The 18,182-nt window shown below is 42.7% G+C and overlaps 1 protein-coding gene across 1 annotated transcript in view; it reads right to left on the reverse strand.

Annotated features, from left to right (window-relative positions):
* Nucleotides 1-3,038: 3,038 nt before the first annotated feature.
* The window catches only part of LOC124606853 (cytochrome P450 4C1-like), a 340,759-nt gene continuing 325,615 nt past the window's right edge, over nt 3,039-18,182 (reverse strand). The window contains exon 6 of the mRNA XM_047138932.1: nt 3,039-5,121. Coding sequence (XP_046994888.1) covers nt 4,681-5,121 — 441 coding nt within the window. The 3' untranslated portion in view covers nt 3,039-4,680. The remainder of the gene's footprint in view (nt 5,122-18,182) is intronic.

The raw sequence follows: 18,182 nt of genomic DNA on the forward strand, positions 1-18,182 counted from the left end.
CTTTGACGAACACAGAACTGTGCATAAATTATATCACTGTAAGCTATATTCATTTTCATTATTTACATATAAATTTACTTTAAAAAACGGAACTCTCTCTTGAAACAATAAGAGGTTCGTATAGAGGGGCCACAGCATATGTCTAGGAACAACTAGTCTAGTCAAATTTATGTGCGCTGCAGTCGAAAAAATCTTGTCAGTATTGAATATCATAGTATATGTGTTACATTATTACTGATATACATATCAATTATCAGTAAGTGAAATCAAATTAAGAAGAAGTAATGTAAAAAACACTTGAAGCATTTTGAAATAGAAGCTACTGGTCGCTATGACAAATTTCCATTTTCAACACAGGGAAAATTATTGAGATGTTAAAGAAACATATTTCATTTGTAAATATCACACGTTCCATCGTAGATCTTCTTCCGCTTCAAGGTACAAGATGGTGCACAACTGACGAAGTGTGGCTTAACCATCCACACGTTATTAACTAGTTCCAAAAATATGCAAAATTTTCTTCTGTAAACGAGGAAGTAACAATATCCCCATATAGCTCTAATATATTATGCAGTACTTAAATAGGGACAACCTGTAATATTTGCAGATGCTGTACAAAACACAGCCTCATGTCTCACAAAACCAAAAACGGTAGGAAAAGCCCGAAACTCCTTCTGGTAGTATCTAGTCCACATTCCTTCACGTAATTCTAAAATCGATCACTAGACTGAAACACCAATCAGAAACATCATGTTTTCCTAGGTGCACTATCCTTCAGGTGCAACATTCTCCTCTATTGTTCTGAAGTTATGCAAAAGGTCTTAGTAATATTATATTAATGAGCAAAGTTTACCTAATTTCTTGCATTATTAGAGTTGTCACGCTCCTGGTGACCTAGTCATAAAATACGGGAACTAATGAATTTCACTTTCAGCTAAAAGTCGCTAAATAAAGAAGTTTGCACCAGGCTGGGTGTCAACGAAATATTGTTTATTTTACTCTTGCTATTTATTATAATCTTTTGGTTTTCATGTCCAGTATTCATTAGCTGTTTTACTAATGCAGTTACAGCAAAGTGTCTGGAAGGTTTCTCATTCATCAGTAGTACCTATACACAAGGACCAGTTTAATATAGACAAATGGTAGTAAAGAAAAAGACATGTTTGACACATCATGTATGTCAGTGATCTATCCTTTTATTTGAGTCAGGAGGCAGAGTTAGTCCTTTTTGCAGATGTTAAAAGCATTACTGTCAAGTTGAGCGAAGATGCATTAACAGCGATCATAGTAAATTACGGTTTTGTTGAAGTTTCTAGCAATCTTTGCAGAAATGGAGTAGCTTTAAATTTAGAACGAACACACCTCACGCGGTTTTATGGTGTTTAAAACACCCTACCTCCAATTAATGTATTGCGCCAACAAAAAATTATAAATAGGACTAATAGGTCAAAATTGTTGTGTGTACATACTGTTGTCAACTTAGACTGGAACTGAGCCGTGGTAAAATTTGCTGTTTTGAAGAGCGCGCCGCAGCGCGTTGTGTGAAGCAGTAGCCCCCCGTTTCTGGCGGTGGCGCCGCTGTGGCAGTCGCAGCTTTGGTGTCTCCCCCTGGTGTGAAAGGGGAAAGGTTGCCTGTTCACGTGCATTTAAGGGGCGCGGTGAGCTCGTCTGGGGAACCAGTCAGTCGGAGTAATGCTAGATCAGTCCCGCGTCACCAGTTGCTGGTCTGTCTCTCGTTTGCATTTGTGCGGCAGTTTGTGTCTGTCTGTCGTCGGAGTGCTAGTATGTCTGTCGTTTGGATCAAACTTTAAAGCCAGAAAATTAGAGTCTTGCCACTCGGCCAGTAACAGAACTCAGCTAGTGGTCGGCCTGTCGGGGCTGAGTTCCTGCATCTGAGTCTGCGCGTTAGGCCGCCAGCCTGCGCGAGTTGCTCGGGCAACGGTCATTGGCGGTTGGATCGGTCGGTTCGTCGGTCGCGCACTGAGACACGAGATGACTTGTCCGCCTTGAGCGTCGGCGCATGTGAGGTCCCCACGTGAGTCCAGTGGGCAGCGCCGCATAGAAAGGGGTAGTGGCTTCGCGGTTCACACGAGAGCAACAGGAGCGGAACCACGACATCGGGCTGGCCGGGGCGAGCTGCGACGCCGTGAGGCGGGAGATCGGCGCGCCTTCCTGCGTCCGTTGAAGCGGCTGGCAGCGGACGGTTAAGGGAGAGCGTTGGGGGTGCTGCACCAGGTCTTCGCCAGAAATCGCAGTTTATTAGAAGTGACTGGAGATATGTTGTTTCATTTACTTGTTAAATTCCACTTGTTTTCTTGGTGAGGTCACCAGCCGCTTTGTTTTGGGGTCGTCCCACCATTCTTCTGCGTTTGCCCACCCGCGGGATGGTGGTTATTTATTATGAATTGGGTGGTCCGTTTTTCCCTTGTGGAGTAGGGGCGAGTTAGAGCAACCTGAGGTTCGGGTTGTTCGGTAATCTCCCTGTCAATCTGCCATACGTCAATAGCTGCCTCTGTCATGCTTGTCGGATTCCGTTTTAACGAATTTATTGCTTGAAGTGTAACGGCCGAATTCCCTTGTGGAATTGGGGAGGTTTAGAGCAATCTGCGGTTTTGGTTGTTTAGTAACTCCCCCCCCCCTCCCCCTGTCAATCTGCCATACGTTAATAGCTGCCTCTGTCATGTTTCTCGGATTCGGCGTTAACGAACTTATTGCTTAAAGGCCGAATTCTTGAAATATGTTTTTATCTTGCCTATCATCTTGCGAGGTGGTATATGTGTAATGTAGAGCATGTTGTACATTTTATGTAAGTCTGCAGTTTATGGGTTTTATTTAAATAGTCATTTTAGGTTATAAGGTTGCCACCCTTGCACTGTAAGAGTCCTTACAAAAAAAAAAAAAAAAAGACAAATTGCACTTTCGGTGGCAAATAATTTGAGTGTTGTACCATTTCCATCCCTCTTACGGGGTGCATAGTTTATGTGTTTCTGTGAGTTGTCAAAAAATTTTTTTAGTTTAAAGTAATCTGGTGTGTTGCAGATTTGCTCCAGTGTACTCTTTCAGAGGTTGTTGTGAGCGGCCATGACTACGGCCGTGTTGAAAGGGAGCAGGCAAGCTTCTCAGCCCGAAGGCTCATACTGTTAATATTGTCCTTTCGGCCTCTAAATGAAATTGTAACTTGGTATTTCGAGGGTGCTTTTTTGCTTATAATTTTATATCTGTTTTGAAAAAGCTTTTAGGAATAAAATTTACATTTGTTAAAAGTAATTTCATTTTCCATCAGTTGCTTCCTGGCAACTGCTTCCACGCTCACGTAGTGCGATTAAATGTGATAATGTTCTTGACGAATCGCTAGTAAATAAAGTAAATTCTTTAAGAAAAGATTTTGAAAGTAAATTTACGGCTCAGGAACGATTATGTAGCAGACTCAAACGTTATGATTCAGATGCTACTGCAAATTTTAATTCACTAATGTCGTACACGATAGCATTGTGGAGCAATTGCTCACTTAAAAAGTGTTCATTGCATAAAAGATAGTAATTAGAATTATTTATGGGGTTTACCTACACGTAGCGTCTAACGATCTATTTCGCAATTAAGAATATTAACCAGAGAATTATAGCAGATTTATTCACTTTTGAAAATTGATTTTATCAGTCCATTGCAGCTTGAGAGTAATAGAGATATTCACAAATAGTAAAAGGAAAACTTATATACACTTCCCTCTAGCGAATCTAACTTTAAAAAATACTTAATTATAAAACATGGACAATCTACCTACGGAAATAAAATGTCTCACAGGCAGAAGCGGTATTTTCAAATGTAAAGTTGTTTTTCTTTAAAAACTTCTTCTTCAATAGAAATGTGTAGTCAGATATAAACCTGTATATGACCAGCATGTATCCACATATTTTTTTAAATTCTATGTGCTATCTTTTGGTCAAGTAAGATGTTTCATATCATAACATTTATTCTGAATATCGTCGTTGAAGAAAAAACACCTTGTAACTGACTCTACCAATTTGCCACACGAATTCAGAAGCGCATAAATGACAGCACCTTTTATAGTTATATTTCTCTTGGAGTTGAAAAGTAGACCTCTGGTGAAGCTTTCGATTGATGAGAATATACAGCACGTCACAAGACAGTGTTTCAATCAAGAAAGAAATCGGAACTCATTGATAGCAGCGTATGAAAGTGGAGATTCTTTTCTGAGAGTGATTGACAGCTACCAATCACTCCACCATGTTAGATACTCTGTGTGCAGGCCGTCCTGCTTTTCGCTACAGTCTTCCAGCGTATCCATCTCCCTATAGACGACAGCAATACCTATGAACAGCCTTATGGAGCTTCTCCCCTCCAGAATTGTTCTATTCATTTTCATTTATGTGGAGTAAACGTCTCTTTTTACCTCATTTGACTTTCAGCTTCACTTTCATTGCACGTGTTTGAAAATTTGTTAGTCCCGCAGTAACAATATGAAATAGATCAACCGACTGAAATCCGGAAAAGTCATTTACATGATACTGTTTCTTCAAAGACGATATAATCCTTGGAATATGGAATTAACTAACTTCACTTGTCATTATTGTAACGGGAATTCTCAGCAAAAATACCCCAGTAACAGCTAAAGCTTTGTAGAAAGATTGCTGACATTTAATTTCCCACTGCAGAAATATTTCACGGAGAACTCGAAGGTATGTTGTCTCGTGGGACAAAAGTAACTCTATAGCCAGTGAGTGGAAAGAGTGCTATGGAAAATACACTCTCTTCTAGATCCTTTCTGCTGGATCCAGGCAGTATACGATAACGCCGCAGCACCGTTGACAGTACAGTTTTAATTTGCAAAGTTGCATACCGGCCTCCCACGCATTTGCGAGGGCCGACACCAAACGGCACGTAGCTGTAAGGTTTCCTGTTTGCCGCGCTGCCACCCTCCAGGAAACGACTGGGGTCGAACTTGTGCGGGTCTGGAAACAGCTGGGGTTGGCGGTGCAACAGGTAGTAGGCGACCATCACGGTGCTGCCACGCGGCGCCGCATACCGACCTCCTGCCAGGGGGGTGTCCTCAGTCACCAGGTATGGTGCGGCAGGCGCCGTTGGGAACAGCCGCAGCGTCTCCTGCAACAAAAGAGGGTAACATAGAGTATCTGTACAAAAAGTCGCACGTACTAGGAACGCCAATGAACCACCATCACATGACGTGGCTGCGAGGTTGGACAATGTCTGTTACATGTTCAGCTTTGTTTATTGATACTGTAAGGTGGCATCATTTTGTAAGGTGGCATCATTTTGAGCCACGTTACAACTACCACTCCGGAAAGAAGACCCTTTAATAGTGTAAACTTCAAGACAGGAGACCATAAACGATACTGACATCGGCTAGGGATCTTAATTTGTAGCAGAATATCTGCATGTTGGGCGATAGTGAAGCGGACAGAGACGGGAGGCTGAAAGGGGAATGGGAAAGACACAAGCGGGCCAGGCAGGCCTGAGAGCTTTTACATAGAGATGGGGCCCCTCCACGCCCACACCAATGTGGTGACCAAACCAAAAGTTCTACTGTCACCTCCGTACACATGTTAGTTATCTAGTAAGTGGATCACAGGATGCTGGGTTGTGATGTTATCCGTGCGTCTGGTTAAGACTACGCATTAACACGGTCCATCAGGTGATAGATAGTGGACGAAACGCGAATGAGGGTAGCGATTTGAAGAGCAGAGGGAAAGAAGTGCCAAGGCTCGTGCCGTGGGAAAAAAACCTCTGCGACAGTGGGATGGGTAGTAAGAGCAGTAGTGGCTTACTAGCTGCGATAGTTCATGCAAGGTTGGATTTGTTAGTACGGGTATCATGCATCATTACCGTGGCAAGCGATGGCGATGTATCCCAGTTGCTGCAGCCGCTACATTCCTGGAACAATCAAGATCGTTATACAGTAGTGGGAGATCGGCCATAGATCATCTCACTGTGTGGGTGATATGTGGAGCATGTCTGCATGCAGTGTACGGTACGGCTTCCCTGCGTGGTGCCAGTTATTCGGCAGTGTATTCCAGCTGGATATCCAGTAATGGAGTCTGATTAACAGGGGCTCACCTGTACCGTTATGATTGCGTATGCTTGGCCATAGATGTTAGGTCCTTACAAGTATGTCTTTTGGTCTTTTATGTTTCCATCTATGGTTGTGGTCGTAGTTCCCCAGATTCAGAATAAACGGGTTCTGCGAATATCTGGAGTTTCTGTGTAGTCTTGTGGTGAGTGAGACGACAGCTCCCGTAAGCTCCTGGAAACCCCAGGCGGGTGGACCACGGCTTAGCGGAGCCACGTCGCCGAGGTCAAGGAGAATACACAGGGGCTCGCTCACAAAACACGTGGCGGCGTGTTGGTGGCTTTACCAACGGCCGGAGCGGAAGCTTCTGAAACAGTCTCGAAGCTTCTAGAAGCTTCGGTTGGCTGCAAAACTGAGATTGGTCGGCGCTCGGAAACGAACGCCTTCCAGCAACATGATTGGCCAAGCACATTAAAGGGGGGGGGGGGGGGGGGGAAGAAAAAAGAACAGGAGCTACGAAAAAGCGTAGCGACTGTGAAACACTTGTTCCTGGGGCGTCGAGGAGAGAGGTTGGTCCTGGCGAGGTGTGCAACCTCGTTACTGGGACAGAGTGCTTGTAGCGAGAGCCTGAGGATCGTTTGGTGTTCCACGGCAGCCGTGGATGTGCCTACGGAAGCTTTTGGTGAGGTAGAATTTATGTTATCTCGCTGAGGCGAGCACCTTTGCAGCGATAAGCGTTAGATCACTGTAGTGGTCGTGCATTTGCAACGACGGTTAGGGAAGTAAAGTAAATTGCTGATCACGTGTCTTTTTCGTTCTATGCTGAGGCTTCACGTTGCTAGTGGCGAGTGTAGTTCTAAATATAATTGCAATTGCTATAGCTGATGTCGGTATTCCTATGACAGGACAGTGCCAGACAGAGCGATTACCAAATGTGAATAGGCAGAACTAAAATGTTCCTCGTACTGTGTAATCTTATATAGAGTAAATTGCAGAAGAGTAAAGAGTTTAACACTACTGAGTGTATCATTTCATAGCTAGTACTTTCTTTTGTCATTTATTATCTCCTTATTTGTGTATTTCATGTTTGCAGCCACCTGGTGGCGGCAATGTTTGTAGGTCAGCACATCTGAACATTCTAGCATATACTGAGGATATGGTTAGAAACCAACCAGATTTGCATGCGACTAGTTGATGTCACATATAGCGCAAAGGATAAGCTTACCCTTCTGGAGAGCGTATAAGTGTCAGGGGGACAAATTAGCGTTATAAAATCCGTTGTGCAAAATTTTTCACTTATACGTTCGGCTGGCTCTGAGCACTATGGGACTTAACAGCTGTGGTCATCAGTCCCCTAGAACTTAGAACTACTTAAACCTAACTAACCTAAGGACATCACACACATCCATGCCCGAGGCAGGATTCGAACCTGCGACCGTAGCAGTCGCGCGGTTCCGGACTGCGCGCCTAGAACCGCGAGACCACCGCGGCCGGCTATACGTTCGGCTCACAGGCTCACCCAACAGCAGAAAATGGCAAAACAGAAGCGGTAGCATACAAGACCAGTAGAACATTATGCTAGTCACAGTTATTAATTATCACCTCGAAAAATATGAAACCTTGAGCGTAAAACGTGATGATGGTGTTAGTTGTTCGCTACACACTCATCCTTCACTGTGACACATTTTTGCCAATGATGGATGACTTGTCAAAGACAGTGGTGTGGAAGTCTGCATTTGTACTGTTCAGGAAATGTTCCGCTCCGAAAATGCCATAAAGTGGGATGATTAGAAGCAATGGGGTGAATAGAAATGAACTTACAAAAAAAGTTCTAAACTACTGTGTCAGATGACAAACGGGGATATCATTCAAAAGTTTGTTTATCTAGGTCGGAAGTGGCAGTATACCACCGCTTTTGAGGGCGTCTCCAGACACATCTTCGGCCTGGAATCTCATTGACTGGAGTAGAATTGTCTTCAGTGACGAGTCCTGCTTCGAACTGAACCCAGATGATCAGCAAAGACATGACATTTTCATGGGATATGACATACTGAGATATTTAATCGCACTCTAAGACAAAAAAAAAAAGAAGATCACTACGAAGACGTAGATGTGATGTACAGTCGTGGACAAAACGAGCGAGACCCCTCGCCTTTTCGTTATGCTGATCCGCACAGCTTTAAAGTTTGCTACACAGCATAACAGGCAAGGCGACGAAGTGCTACCAACATACTATGCACAGGCGAGAAATTGAAAACCATCCGAACTTCGTCAGACTGTTTTCAATCATGTGTAAGACTATATGAATGCTGATTAGTCTGTTAAACATAACATGTAAATATAAAGATATGAATGAAAGAAGAAACGCTAATTAGTATGAACTGTACTAATAAAATTGAATTTCAGCTTCTAGAGATAACATAACTGTTTTAGTAATACAAAGTACTCCATATCGCCAGCCGCGGTTGCCAAGCGGTTCTAGGCGCTTCAGTCCGGAACCGCGCGACTGCTACGGTCGCAGTTTCGAATCCTGCATCGGGCATGGATGTGTGTGATGTTCTTAGGTTAGTTAGGTTTAAGTTCTAGGGGACTGATGACCTCTGATGTTGAGTCCCATAGTGCTCAGAGCCATTTGAACTATTTTACCCCATATCGTTGCGAATTAGCAAAATATTATGCGCATTCGGCCGCGAAACGGTCTGTGTCAACGTTCAGACCAGTCATACTGGATTACCGTTGCTGACCTACCATGAAGGTGTGCAAATTTAGCAATGCGGGAAGACTCATAACGAAATTCAGTTAAAAATCATTCAGTGCCACACTTAAGTCAATTCAGTTATTGACATACGCGGAAAAAGTAGGCAGTAACAGGTACGAAATTCTACAAGAGTTTCATATTGATATTCACAGGGCGCTGGTACAGAATAAAGGTAGCAATAAAACGTATTGGGGGAGCGAGAATTTCTTGAAATTGCTTTACTGATAGTCTGTCTGGCTCCATCGACATTAGAACCGAAAACAAACCGCACCTCCCTTGCATTAGCAAACACCTTTCACTACGCTAGCAGACAACCCAGGCTAACAGCCCTCTATTATTACCCCAGACATGAATAAACCGGCAATTTCGCAACGAAAATGGCAAAGTGATCTACAGTTTCTGTTGAATAGAGCTTTCTGGACTGAAAAAAGAAATTGTCTACCTTTATGGCACCGATTATGTGACAATCATTCGGGATGTTTATCGAAATAACAAGATATTGTTATTAGCGAGTAAATTTAGTAGGATAATTCTGCACCACCCCAGGAAATAAACGGCGACATAGCTGCCAAGCGTATTCTACAATGTTTCGGATTCTCCATTAGACTCGCCACAGCCAGGAAACGTTCATTAGCCGAAGTGGGATCTGAATTACCACGTGTGTAGGCAAATGGATTTTATTTGCATTCTTGTAAACATGATTTGGATCGAAAGCATAGCTATGATTAATATGCTGATGTATCGACTGCAACTAGAACATTTCGAATAAAGAGTATGGAGAATTATTTATGCGGACCTCATCTTCAGTAACTTTCGTAGCTATTTTGGTTGTTAGGATTTCGTCACCTAAATCGGTAAAACTGGAATCCTACTAGTCTCACTTTCTTGACCGTCTGTCTGTCTACCCAATCCTTAAAATCCTTTTACCTCGAGTACAGGCAGACATGATAAGCGTAAATGTATCGCACTTTCTGCCGTATACGGTCCCATGGTGGTGCAAAAAATTGAGCTTCTATGTCAACGTTATCTAAAGATGCGGCCGTTTATGTAAAGAAAATTTACGCGAAAGGTCAGGAAATGGCTCTAAGAACTATGTGACCGAACTGCTGAGGTCATTAGTCCCCTAGACCTAGTACTACTTAAACCTACCTAACCTAAGAACATCACACACATCCATGCCCGAAGTAGGATTCCAACCTGCGACTGATGCAGCCGCGCGGATCGTGACTGATGCGCCTAGAACCGCTTTGTCACAAGGGCCGGCTACGTCTTGTATTTAACACGTGATTGAAAACAGTCTGACAAAGTTCGAATGGTTTTTCAATTTCACGTCTGTGCATAGTATGTTGGTAGCACTTCGTCGCCTTGCCTGTTATGCTGCGTAGCAGACTTTAAAGCTGTGCTGTTCAGCATAACGAAAAGGCGAGGGGTCTCGCTCGTTTTGTCCACGACTGTACATGTACAGAAAAACAAATGATGGAAATTTCAGAAAAATTGGATGATTTATTCAAGACAAAGAGCTTCACAAATTGAGCAAGCTAATAATGCACTGGGATACCAACAAGAATGTCGCCTGCCATGTTGTTGTTGTTGTGGTCTTCAGTCCTGAGATTGGTTTGATGCAGCTCTCCATGCTACTCTATGCTGTGCAAGACTCTTCATCTCCCCGTACCTACTGCAGCCTACATCGTTCTGAATCTGCTTAGTGTATTCATCTCTTGGTCTCCCTCTAAGATTTTTACCCTCCACGCTGCCCTCCAGTACTAAATTGGTGATCCCTTGATGCCTCAGAACATGTCCTACCAACCGATCCCTTGTTCTAGTCAAGTTGTGCCACAAACTCCTCTTCTCCCCAATTCTATTCAATACCTCCTCATTAGTTATGTGATCTACCCATCTAATCTTCAGCATTCTTCTGTAGCACCACATTTCGAAAGCTTCTATTCTCTTCTTGTCTAAACTATTTATCGTCCATGTTTCACTTCCATACATGGCTACACTCCATACAAATACTTTCAGAAACGACTTCCTGACACTTAAATCAATACTCGATTTTAACATATATCTCTTCTACAGGAACGCTTTCCTTGCCATTGCCAGTCTACATTTTGTATCCTCTCTACTTCGACCATCATCAGTTATTTTGCTACCCAAATAGCAAAACTCCTTTACTACTTTAAGTGTCTCATTTTCTAATCTAATTCCCGCAGCATCACCCGACTTAATTCGACTACATTCCATTATCCTCGTTTTGCTTTTGTTGATGTTCATTTTATATCCTCCTTTCAAGACACTGTCCATTCCGTTCAACTGCTCTTCCAAGTCCTTTGCTGTCTCTGACAGAATTACAATGTCATCGGCGAACCTCAAAGCTTTTATTTCTTCTCCATGGATTTTAATACCTACTCCGAATTTTTCTTTTGTTTCCGTTACTGCTTACTCAATATACAGATTGAATAACATCGGGGAGAGGCTACAACCCTGTCTCACTCCCTTCCCAACCACTGCTTCCCTTTCATGTCCCTCGACTCTTATAACTGCCATCTGGTTTCTGTACAAATTGTAAATAGCCTTTCGCTCCCTGTATTTTACCCCTGCCATAGGGTCCAATGAACAGTAGTGATGGACTGCAGTGCCATTTCATTTCATAGCAGGACCGCTTTGGTTGTCATCCCTTATATCACAGCGGTACGTCGACGAAATTCTACTCCCCGTAATTGCAAGCCATCCTGGACTTTCATTTCACCATGAGAACATCTTCCTGGACATGTTTAGTGTTTCTACCGCTTGTCTTGGTGTTCCCCAAACCATGCACTGGCCAGCAAGATGGCCGTATCACTCCCCAGTTCATAACATTTGGAGTATTATGGACAGAGCCATCGAACTAGCTCCGGGTTTTGACGGTCTGAAGCGCCAATTGGACAGAATTTGGGATGAAGTCCCTCAGGAAGACGTCCAACTACTCTATCAATCAATAACTACTTTGTACAGTGGGGGCCGTTACTGAATGGATTTATTAGTATAAAAATTTGATTTTTATTTTTCACTTGAAGTTCGTCAGTGCCTTCTGCCTGGCGGCTAGTTGCAGCAGATCAGTCACGTTGCCCAGAACCGGACAGAACCACTTTGAGACTCGCGTGTTGATGCGGCGGGCTGCGAGAGGCGCGAGGTGGACTTTGCCCCGGGGGCCTGGTATGTGCGAACGCAGGGCGTGGCGCGGCTTCGCGCCCGGCGCTCTGCAGCACCCAGGCTCGGCTCGTAGCGGGAAAACAGCGGCCAATGTTGACCGACCACACAACGTCGAACATGACCGAAAAGAAAACGGCCACCCTATGGACCGAACAGTGGGAACGAACCCCACATCTGACGCCAATGTTGATGTGTACGTGGGCAGGGAGAAGGGGGAGTGAAGGTTGTTACATAGGCCTCGTGACGACACGGTGCAGGATGTCGAGGGCTCAGGATTAGAGAGTGGGCATCCAGGGCTGCCGTTAAATGACAAAACAGGATATTAGGTACAATAAAGAAGATGTATTTCAATGTACGGTGTATAAGGGGCTCGCAGTTTGACTTAGTATATAGTGTCGGAAGTTCCATGCGGCTTTTCGCGGATGATGCTGTAGTATACAGAGAAGTTGCAGCATTAGAAAATTGTAGCGAAATGCAGGAAGATCTGCAGTGGATAGGCACTTGGTGCAGGGAGTGGCAACTGTCCCTTAACATAGACAAATGTAATGTATTGCGAATACATAGAAAGAAGGATCCTTTATTGTATGATTATATGATAGCGGAACAAACACTGGTAGCAGCTACTTCTGTAAAATATCTGGGAGTATGCGTGCGGAACGATTTGAAGTGGAATGATCATATAAAATTAATTGTTGGTAAGGCGGGTACCAGGCTGAGATTCATTGGGAGAGTCCTTAGAAAATGTAGTCCATCAACAAAGGAGGTGGCTTACAAAACACTCGTTCGATCTATACTTGAGTATTGCTCATCAGTGTGGGATCCGTACCAGATCGGTCTGACGGAGGAGATAGAGAAGATCCAAAGAAGAGCGGCGCGTTTCGTCACAGGGTTATTTGGTAACCGTGAAAGCGTTACGGAGATGTTTAATAAACTCAAGTGGCAGACTCTGCAAGAGAGGCGCTCTGCATCGCGGTGTAGCTTGCTCGCCAGGTTTCGAGAGGGTGCGTTTCTGGATGAGGTATCGAATATGTTGCTTCCCCCTACTTATACCTCCCGAGGAGGTGACGAATGTAAAATTAGAGAGATTCGAGCGCGCACGGAGGCTTTCAGACAGTCGTTCTTCCCGCGAACCATACGCGACTGGAACAGAAAAGGGAGGTAATGACAGTGGCACGTAAAGTGCCCTCCGCCACACACCGTTGGGTGGCTTGCGGAGTATCAATGTAGATGTAGATGTAGGGTCGGAAGTTGCCAGGTTTAGGCCAGTCTAGGAGGTCGAACAATTAATTGAAATGGGCAACGGAAGGGGAAGCGGTTCATGTTAACTTACGTTGGAGGCCGGTCATCAAAAGAGAGCCAGAGGCTCTGCCTTCCAAGAAGACGTCTGTTCCGCTCGAGGTCTGGATTACAAGGGAGAGAGGCAACTGTGTTCCACTCCGCAGATCACTCCAGCGTCCACACACGTGACCTGTATCCCACGCGCGCTATTGGCTAAAACCAATGGGGTGAATTCGCTAGCAGTTTCAGCAGAGGGCTCAAGGCGTCTCTTGCCAACAGCTTTAACTGGACAGAAGTACCTCGGTTTTGAAAGACAGGCAGCTTGTCTCACGTAGGCACAGCGTAAGTGCTCTGGGAGTAGACTTACAAAGATTTGGCCGGGGCTTTGCAATAAATTTTTTAAACCAATTCCCTAAAATATTCCTTGACTGGCTGCCATCATGTGTAACTCACGTAAGAATCTGAGTTGGACCGACGCTTTATTAACTTGCTCAATTTGCAAAGCTCTTTGTCTTGAATAAATCATCCAATTTTTCTGAAACTGCAGTAATTTATGTACCTGTACATCTACATCACATCTACGTCTTCGTAGTGCATCTCTTTTTTGTCTCAGAGTACGCTTAAATATGTCAATATCTCATATCTCATGAAAATGCTTTCTTCAAGTTGTTTGTAGTTCCCACAGTGGAGCAGAAATTGCTTCAGTATTCACTTCGCAACAGATTAACGAATTGATTGGCAGCACAACGCAACAGTAATTACTCAATGGCTGATAAACTGCTGTAAGGTATACACAGTATTATTATTATTATGTGTAAGTGATTAAACACTAACCATTGGCAGGCATAAGTCGTCCATTTTCTGCCAGTTCAGAAGTGAGAAGTCAGGCAATCGAGTGATTTACAAACAATAAGTATAGCGCACACATTTTAGCTTGGTTAATTTTATATGGGGATGCAGGGTGTTGATGAAGCAAGTGTCGCTAGGCAGAGGATTGGTGCATTGGAAGCACTTTTTATAACAAGTGTCTGACCTCAATGTGGATAGTTACTTTTCTTTACTGAGAAAGTGTAGGCAGCATATACTGAGAATTGCTTCATCATTCTATAAAGAAGGTTTAATAACACACTTGTTAACAATAAAAATAATTTATCTTTCGTAATTTAAGAAAATAACCGTTCAAAGAAATTTTTTTTTTATTGTAAAGTTTACTTCTGCGCTGTGTTGTCGACGCTAGAGAGAGGGAGGGGGACGGTCATTGGATAATATGTAATTACATTCACGGTTAATGGCCTCAGAAAGGTTGGGAATCGCTGATATACTCAATCTAACCACTGTGCCGCATGATGGAGCATTGTTGCTGGACACTTCCAAACAACTCAGCACGGACTGTAGCAGCGTTGTTCCCCTTCAAATGCAGCAAGCGAATAACTGCACGGTAGAATAACTGCACGGTACTCCACTACAGCAATGAGCACCGATATTTTGCTTGAGTTCCTCTAGCGGCATACTGTGGTACTGTGGTCCGAGGATTTCAAGCACGGCACGAGTGCAGACAGCTAACTGAAAATAAATAAAAAGGTAATTACGTAATTTTACATTTTTCGAGATGATAATTACAACTTTTTGACTACCTCCCTTATTTGGGCTCTATATGTAAAGAAAGCAATGCAATCTTTTGTAGCTGATCTGACGTTTGCCTCTGCATTTTTATTTTAAAAATTTTTTGTCGTGTAATTAATCTGGCATCCAAGGGCCATGATACACTTACAACCATTATGACAGTTATTCTCAGTTTTTTTAAAAGTCAGATTTTTTCATTAATACACTGTGACTTCCACGGTGTTCATCTGACCATTTCGTAGCATCTGTTCCTTTCTCGTCGCGGAAAGTCTCAAACGTCCCAACAGCTGTTCTGAAGATGTCAGAGTTAAGTGCGGCTTCTGGTTGTATGCCTATTTCCTTTAGCATGATGGAGCATTCTTGCTCGAGTATTCTTGTTTCCGATTTCGAGACAAAGGTGATGAAGATGCATTTCGTCTATCTGGAATCATTCATACTTCTGACGTACCTAGAAAACCCTGTTCTGCGTTTGTACTTTGCGTCTGTAATGTTTTCTACTCTAGAATATATTTTCTACTCGATTGTCTTACTTAGATACCATTTTTATAACCTGACCCGGCATGTTGTGTGAGAACTTTCTCTCTTTCCTCTCTAATTATCCCAGCAAACATCTCTCAAAAGTAATAAACAGGAAGCGTATAGACAATCTGATTTTACAACAGATGACGTTCTGATGATGAATTTTGATGTTTATGGAAAAGCGCTCTTTGTTGTAAATATTTCGTATGGTTCGGAAGGCTGCCTCCATTTTCGTCTCTTGCTTTCAAGGCTTCTTCTGTTTATTTTTTATACGAGGGTGGTCTGAAAAGTTCTCGGAAAGGAATAGAAAAAAATTACGTACATCACTGAAACTTTTTTAAATATTTCAATGTAGTCTCCTTGTAGATTAACTCATTTTGCCCAATGATGATCCAGTGCCTTGATCCCATCTCGAAAATGAGTTCCCTACAGGTCTGCAAAATAGTTGTCAACTCCAGCTATCAATTCTTCGTCTGAAGTGAATCTTCGTCCACCAAGAAAAATTTTCAGTTTTGGGAATAAGGCTGATGTGGCAACAATTAATACTTTAGTTCGTGTAATTTTGCCGTGGTGATGGCACATGTGTGCGGACGTGCGTCAAAAGTCGCGGCAACCACCTTGCAGATAATTTTTTCATTTCTAATTTTTCAGTTAAAATATGATGTACCCTTTCAGATGACATCTGGCAAGCGTGAGCAATTTCACGCACTTTTCAATCGGCGATCCTCCATTACCATTTTGGGCACGTTTGCAATGATTTCTGGAGTAGTGGCACATCTTGGCCGACCACTGCGCGGATCATCATCTAAGCACTCCCGACCAAATTTAAATTCATTTGTCCACTTGGCAACAGTTGAATGCGAAGAAGCGGAGTCCCCCAGTGTATTTTGGAAATCGGCACGAATGTCCTTTGCTTTCATACCTATCTTCACGAAGTACTTAATCACTGCCCGAATCTCGATTTTTTCCATCTTTGCAAATTACTATGCGGGATCAACAACACAGACACATCAACGTCACAGCTCTATTCCAAGAGCACTGACGTGGCACGTATTAACAGGCAACAGTCCAATGAATAACACGTGGACAATTAGTTGCGCTAGCGCTGACCTCTCGTGGTGATTCCGAGAACTTTTCAAACCACCCTCGTAATATTGCATGGGTCCATGTTAGCCAAATCAATATGGTAATGGCGCGAGTCGCTACATAATTCACATATGGCTGTAAGAAAATTTGAAAAGGACACTTAAAATTACAAAACCGAAACAACACGCTACAACGCAAGGTTCTAAACTACTGCAGAAGAGAAGGTGTATGCCACAAGGAAGCTTTACAACTTCATTTAAAAATTTGGGATTTATCACTAAAACACGTTTAACCATATTGGAAATGAAGCCAATTCATCTCTCTACAATGGTTAATGTAATGTTCAAGTGAAAAGCTTTTTCTCATTCCGTGTTCACTGAGAGAATGTGGCCATTCCCCTTGAATGGGTCAGTATTACTAGTCACCAATTCCACGATGGACTGTATGCTCACGGATGCACAACAAAGATGTAACTCAGAACTATTGAACACTGTTTTTATTATTAATCGAACGCTATACTACCAATTTATAATAGGTATCTGTTCAAATGTGAGAGTATAGTTTTTATTTTTGAGAGTACCACATTTTGTTTTTCTGTCAACCAAATTACATTTAGATACATGTGAATACTTCCTGTATTCTTGGCTTTAGTGGTTTCTACACTGGTTAGTAATACGAGAAAAACATCATGAATTGGCTGTTCAACGCAAATAGAAACCTTCTACGTCAAAACCACCACTCTAGATTAACCTGAACTCTGAACACAGTCGATGGGACAATAACGCTGAGAGCTGCCTCTTGATTTCATGGGAGAAGTTGAGACCATATGTTGTAACCTCCCCACCGCAATTTTTAAAAGAGAAAATATGTAGCAATACTTAATAGAAATGGGAGCCAAGTGTAACCTCCTCACAAAAATTTTAAAAGAAAAGACGATACTAATTAGAAATGCTAATGGACATTGCTCTATGCGTAACCTGCCCACAATCAAATGTACTGACAATGGCAACAAAAATGTGAAATTCGCAATCTGACTCAAACATAAATCCTTCAAAAAATTAAAGTCCATTCAGTGACAAGAAAATTCAATTAAACCGAAATATCGGTCTTTGGCCCTGTGTAAAACAATCAGAATTAAAGTCTTACCTCAGAATAAATGGATGTCACATATCTGCTCTTGTTGTTGCGCACCGCTTGGAGGAACTGCATTGCAAATAATAATATTGTCTTTTTTTGTGATTTTAGTGGAATTTTTCTTCAAAAGAAGTGGAATGAAATGGGAAGTGCAACGAAATCTTGAGTTCAATAAAAAATTAAATTTTTGAGAAAATGCTTTTGAAATAAAAAAATTATTATTGGGAGACTTGTTGGAGAATAATTACAATAAATAAAATTTTTCATTATCTAATGATTATATTAATTAACAGTATACCTTATTCCTCATCTTGACCATTGTTGCCGACCGCCTACATCACACAACCGCACTGGGCTGCTACTACTGACCGACCGCTCTGCATGACGACTACAGACTGAGTACTGCTCTCAACTAGACAGAGCTACAGACTCGCAACGACTGACTGACTGCTACTCTGCATAGCGACAACTAACTCGCAAAGACTACTACTGACTGAGAACCGCTCGCAACACTCGCGCGGTCAAGCGCATACTCTCTGGTCACAGATG

Source organism: Schistocerca americana, chromosome 3, assembly GCF_021461395.2.
Source record: "Schistocerca americana isolate TAMUIC-IGC-003095 chromosome 3, iqSchAmer2.1, whole genome shotgun sequence".
In the NCBI taxonomy this organism is placed as follows: Eukaryota; Metazoa; Arthropoda; class Insecta; order Orthoptera; family Acrididae; genus Schistocerca; species Schistocerca americana.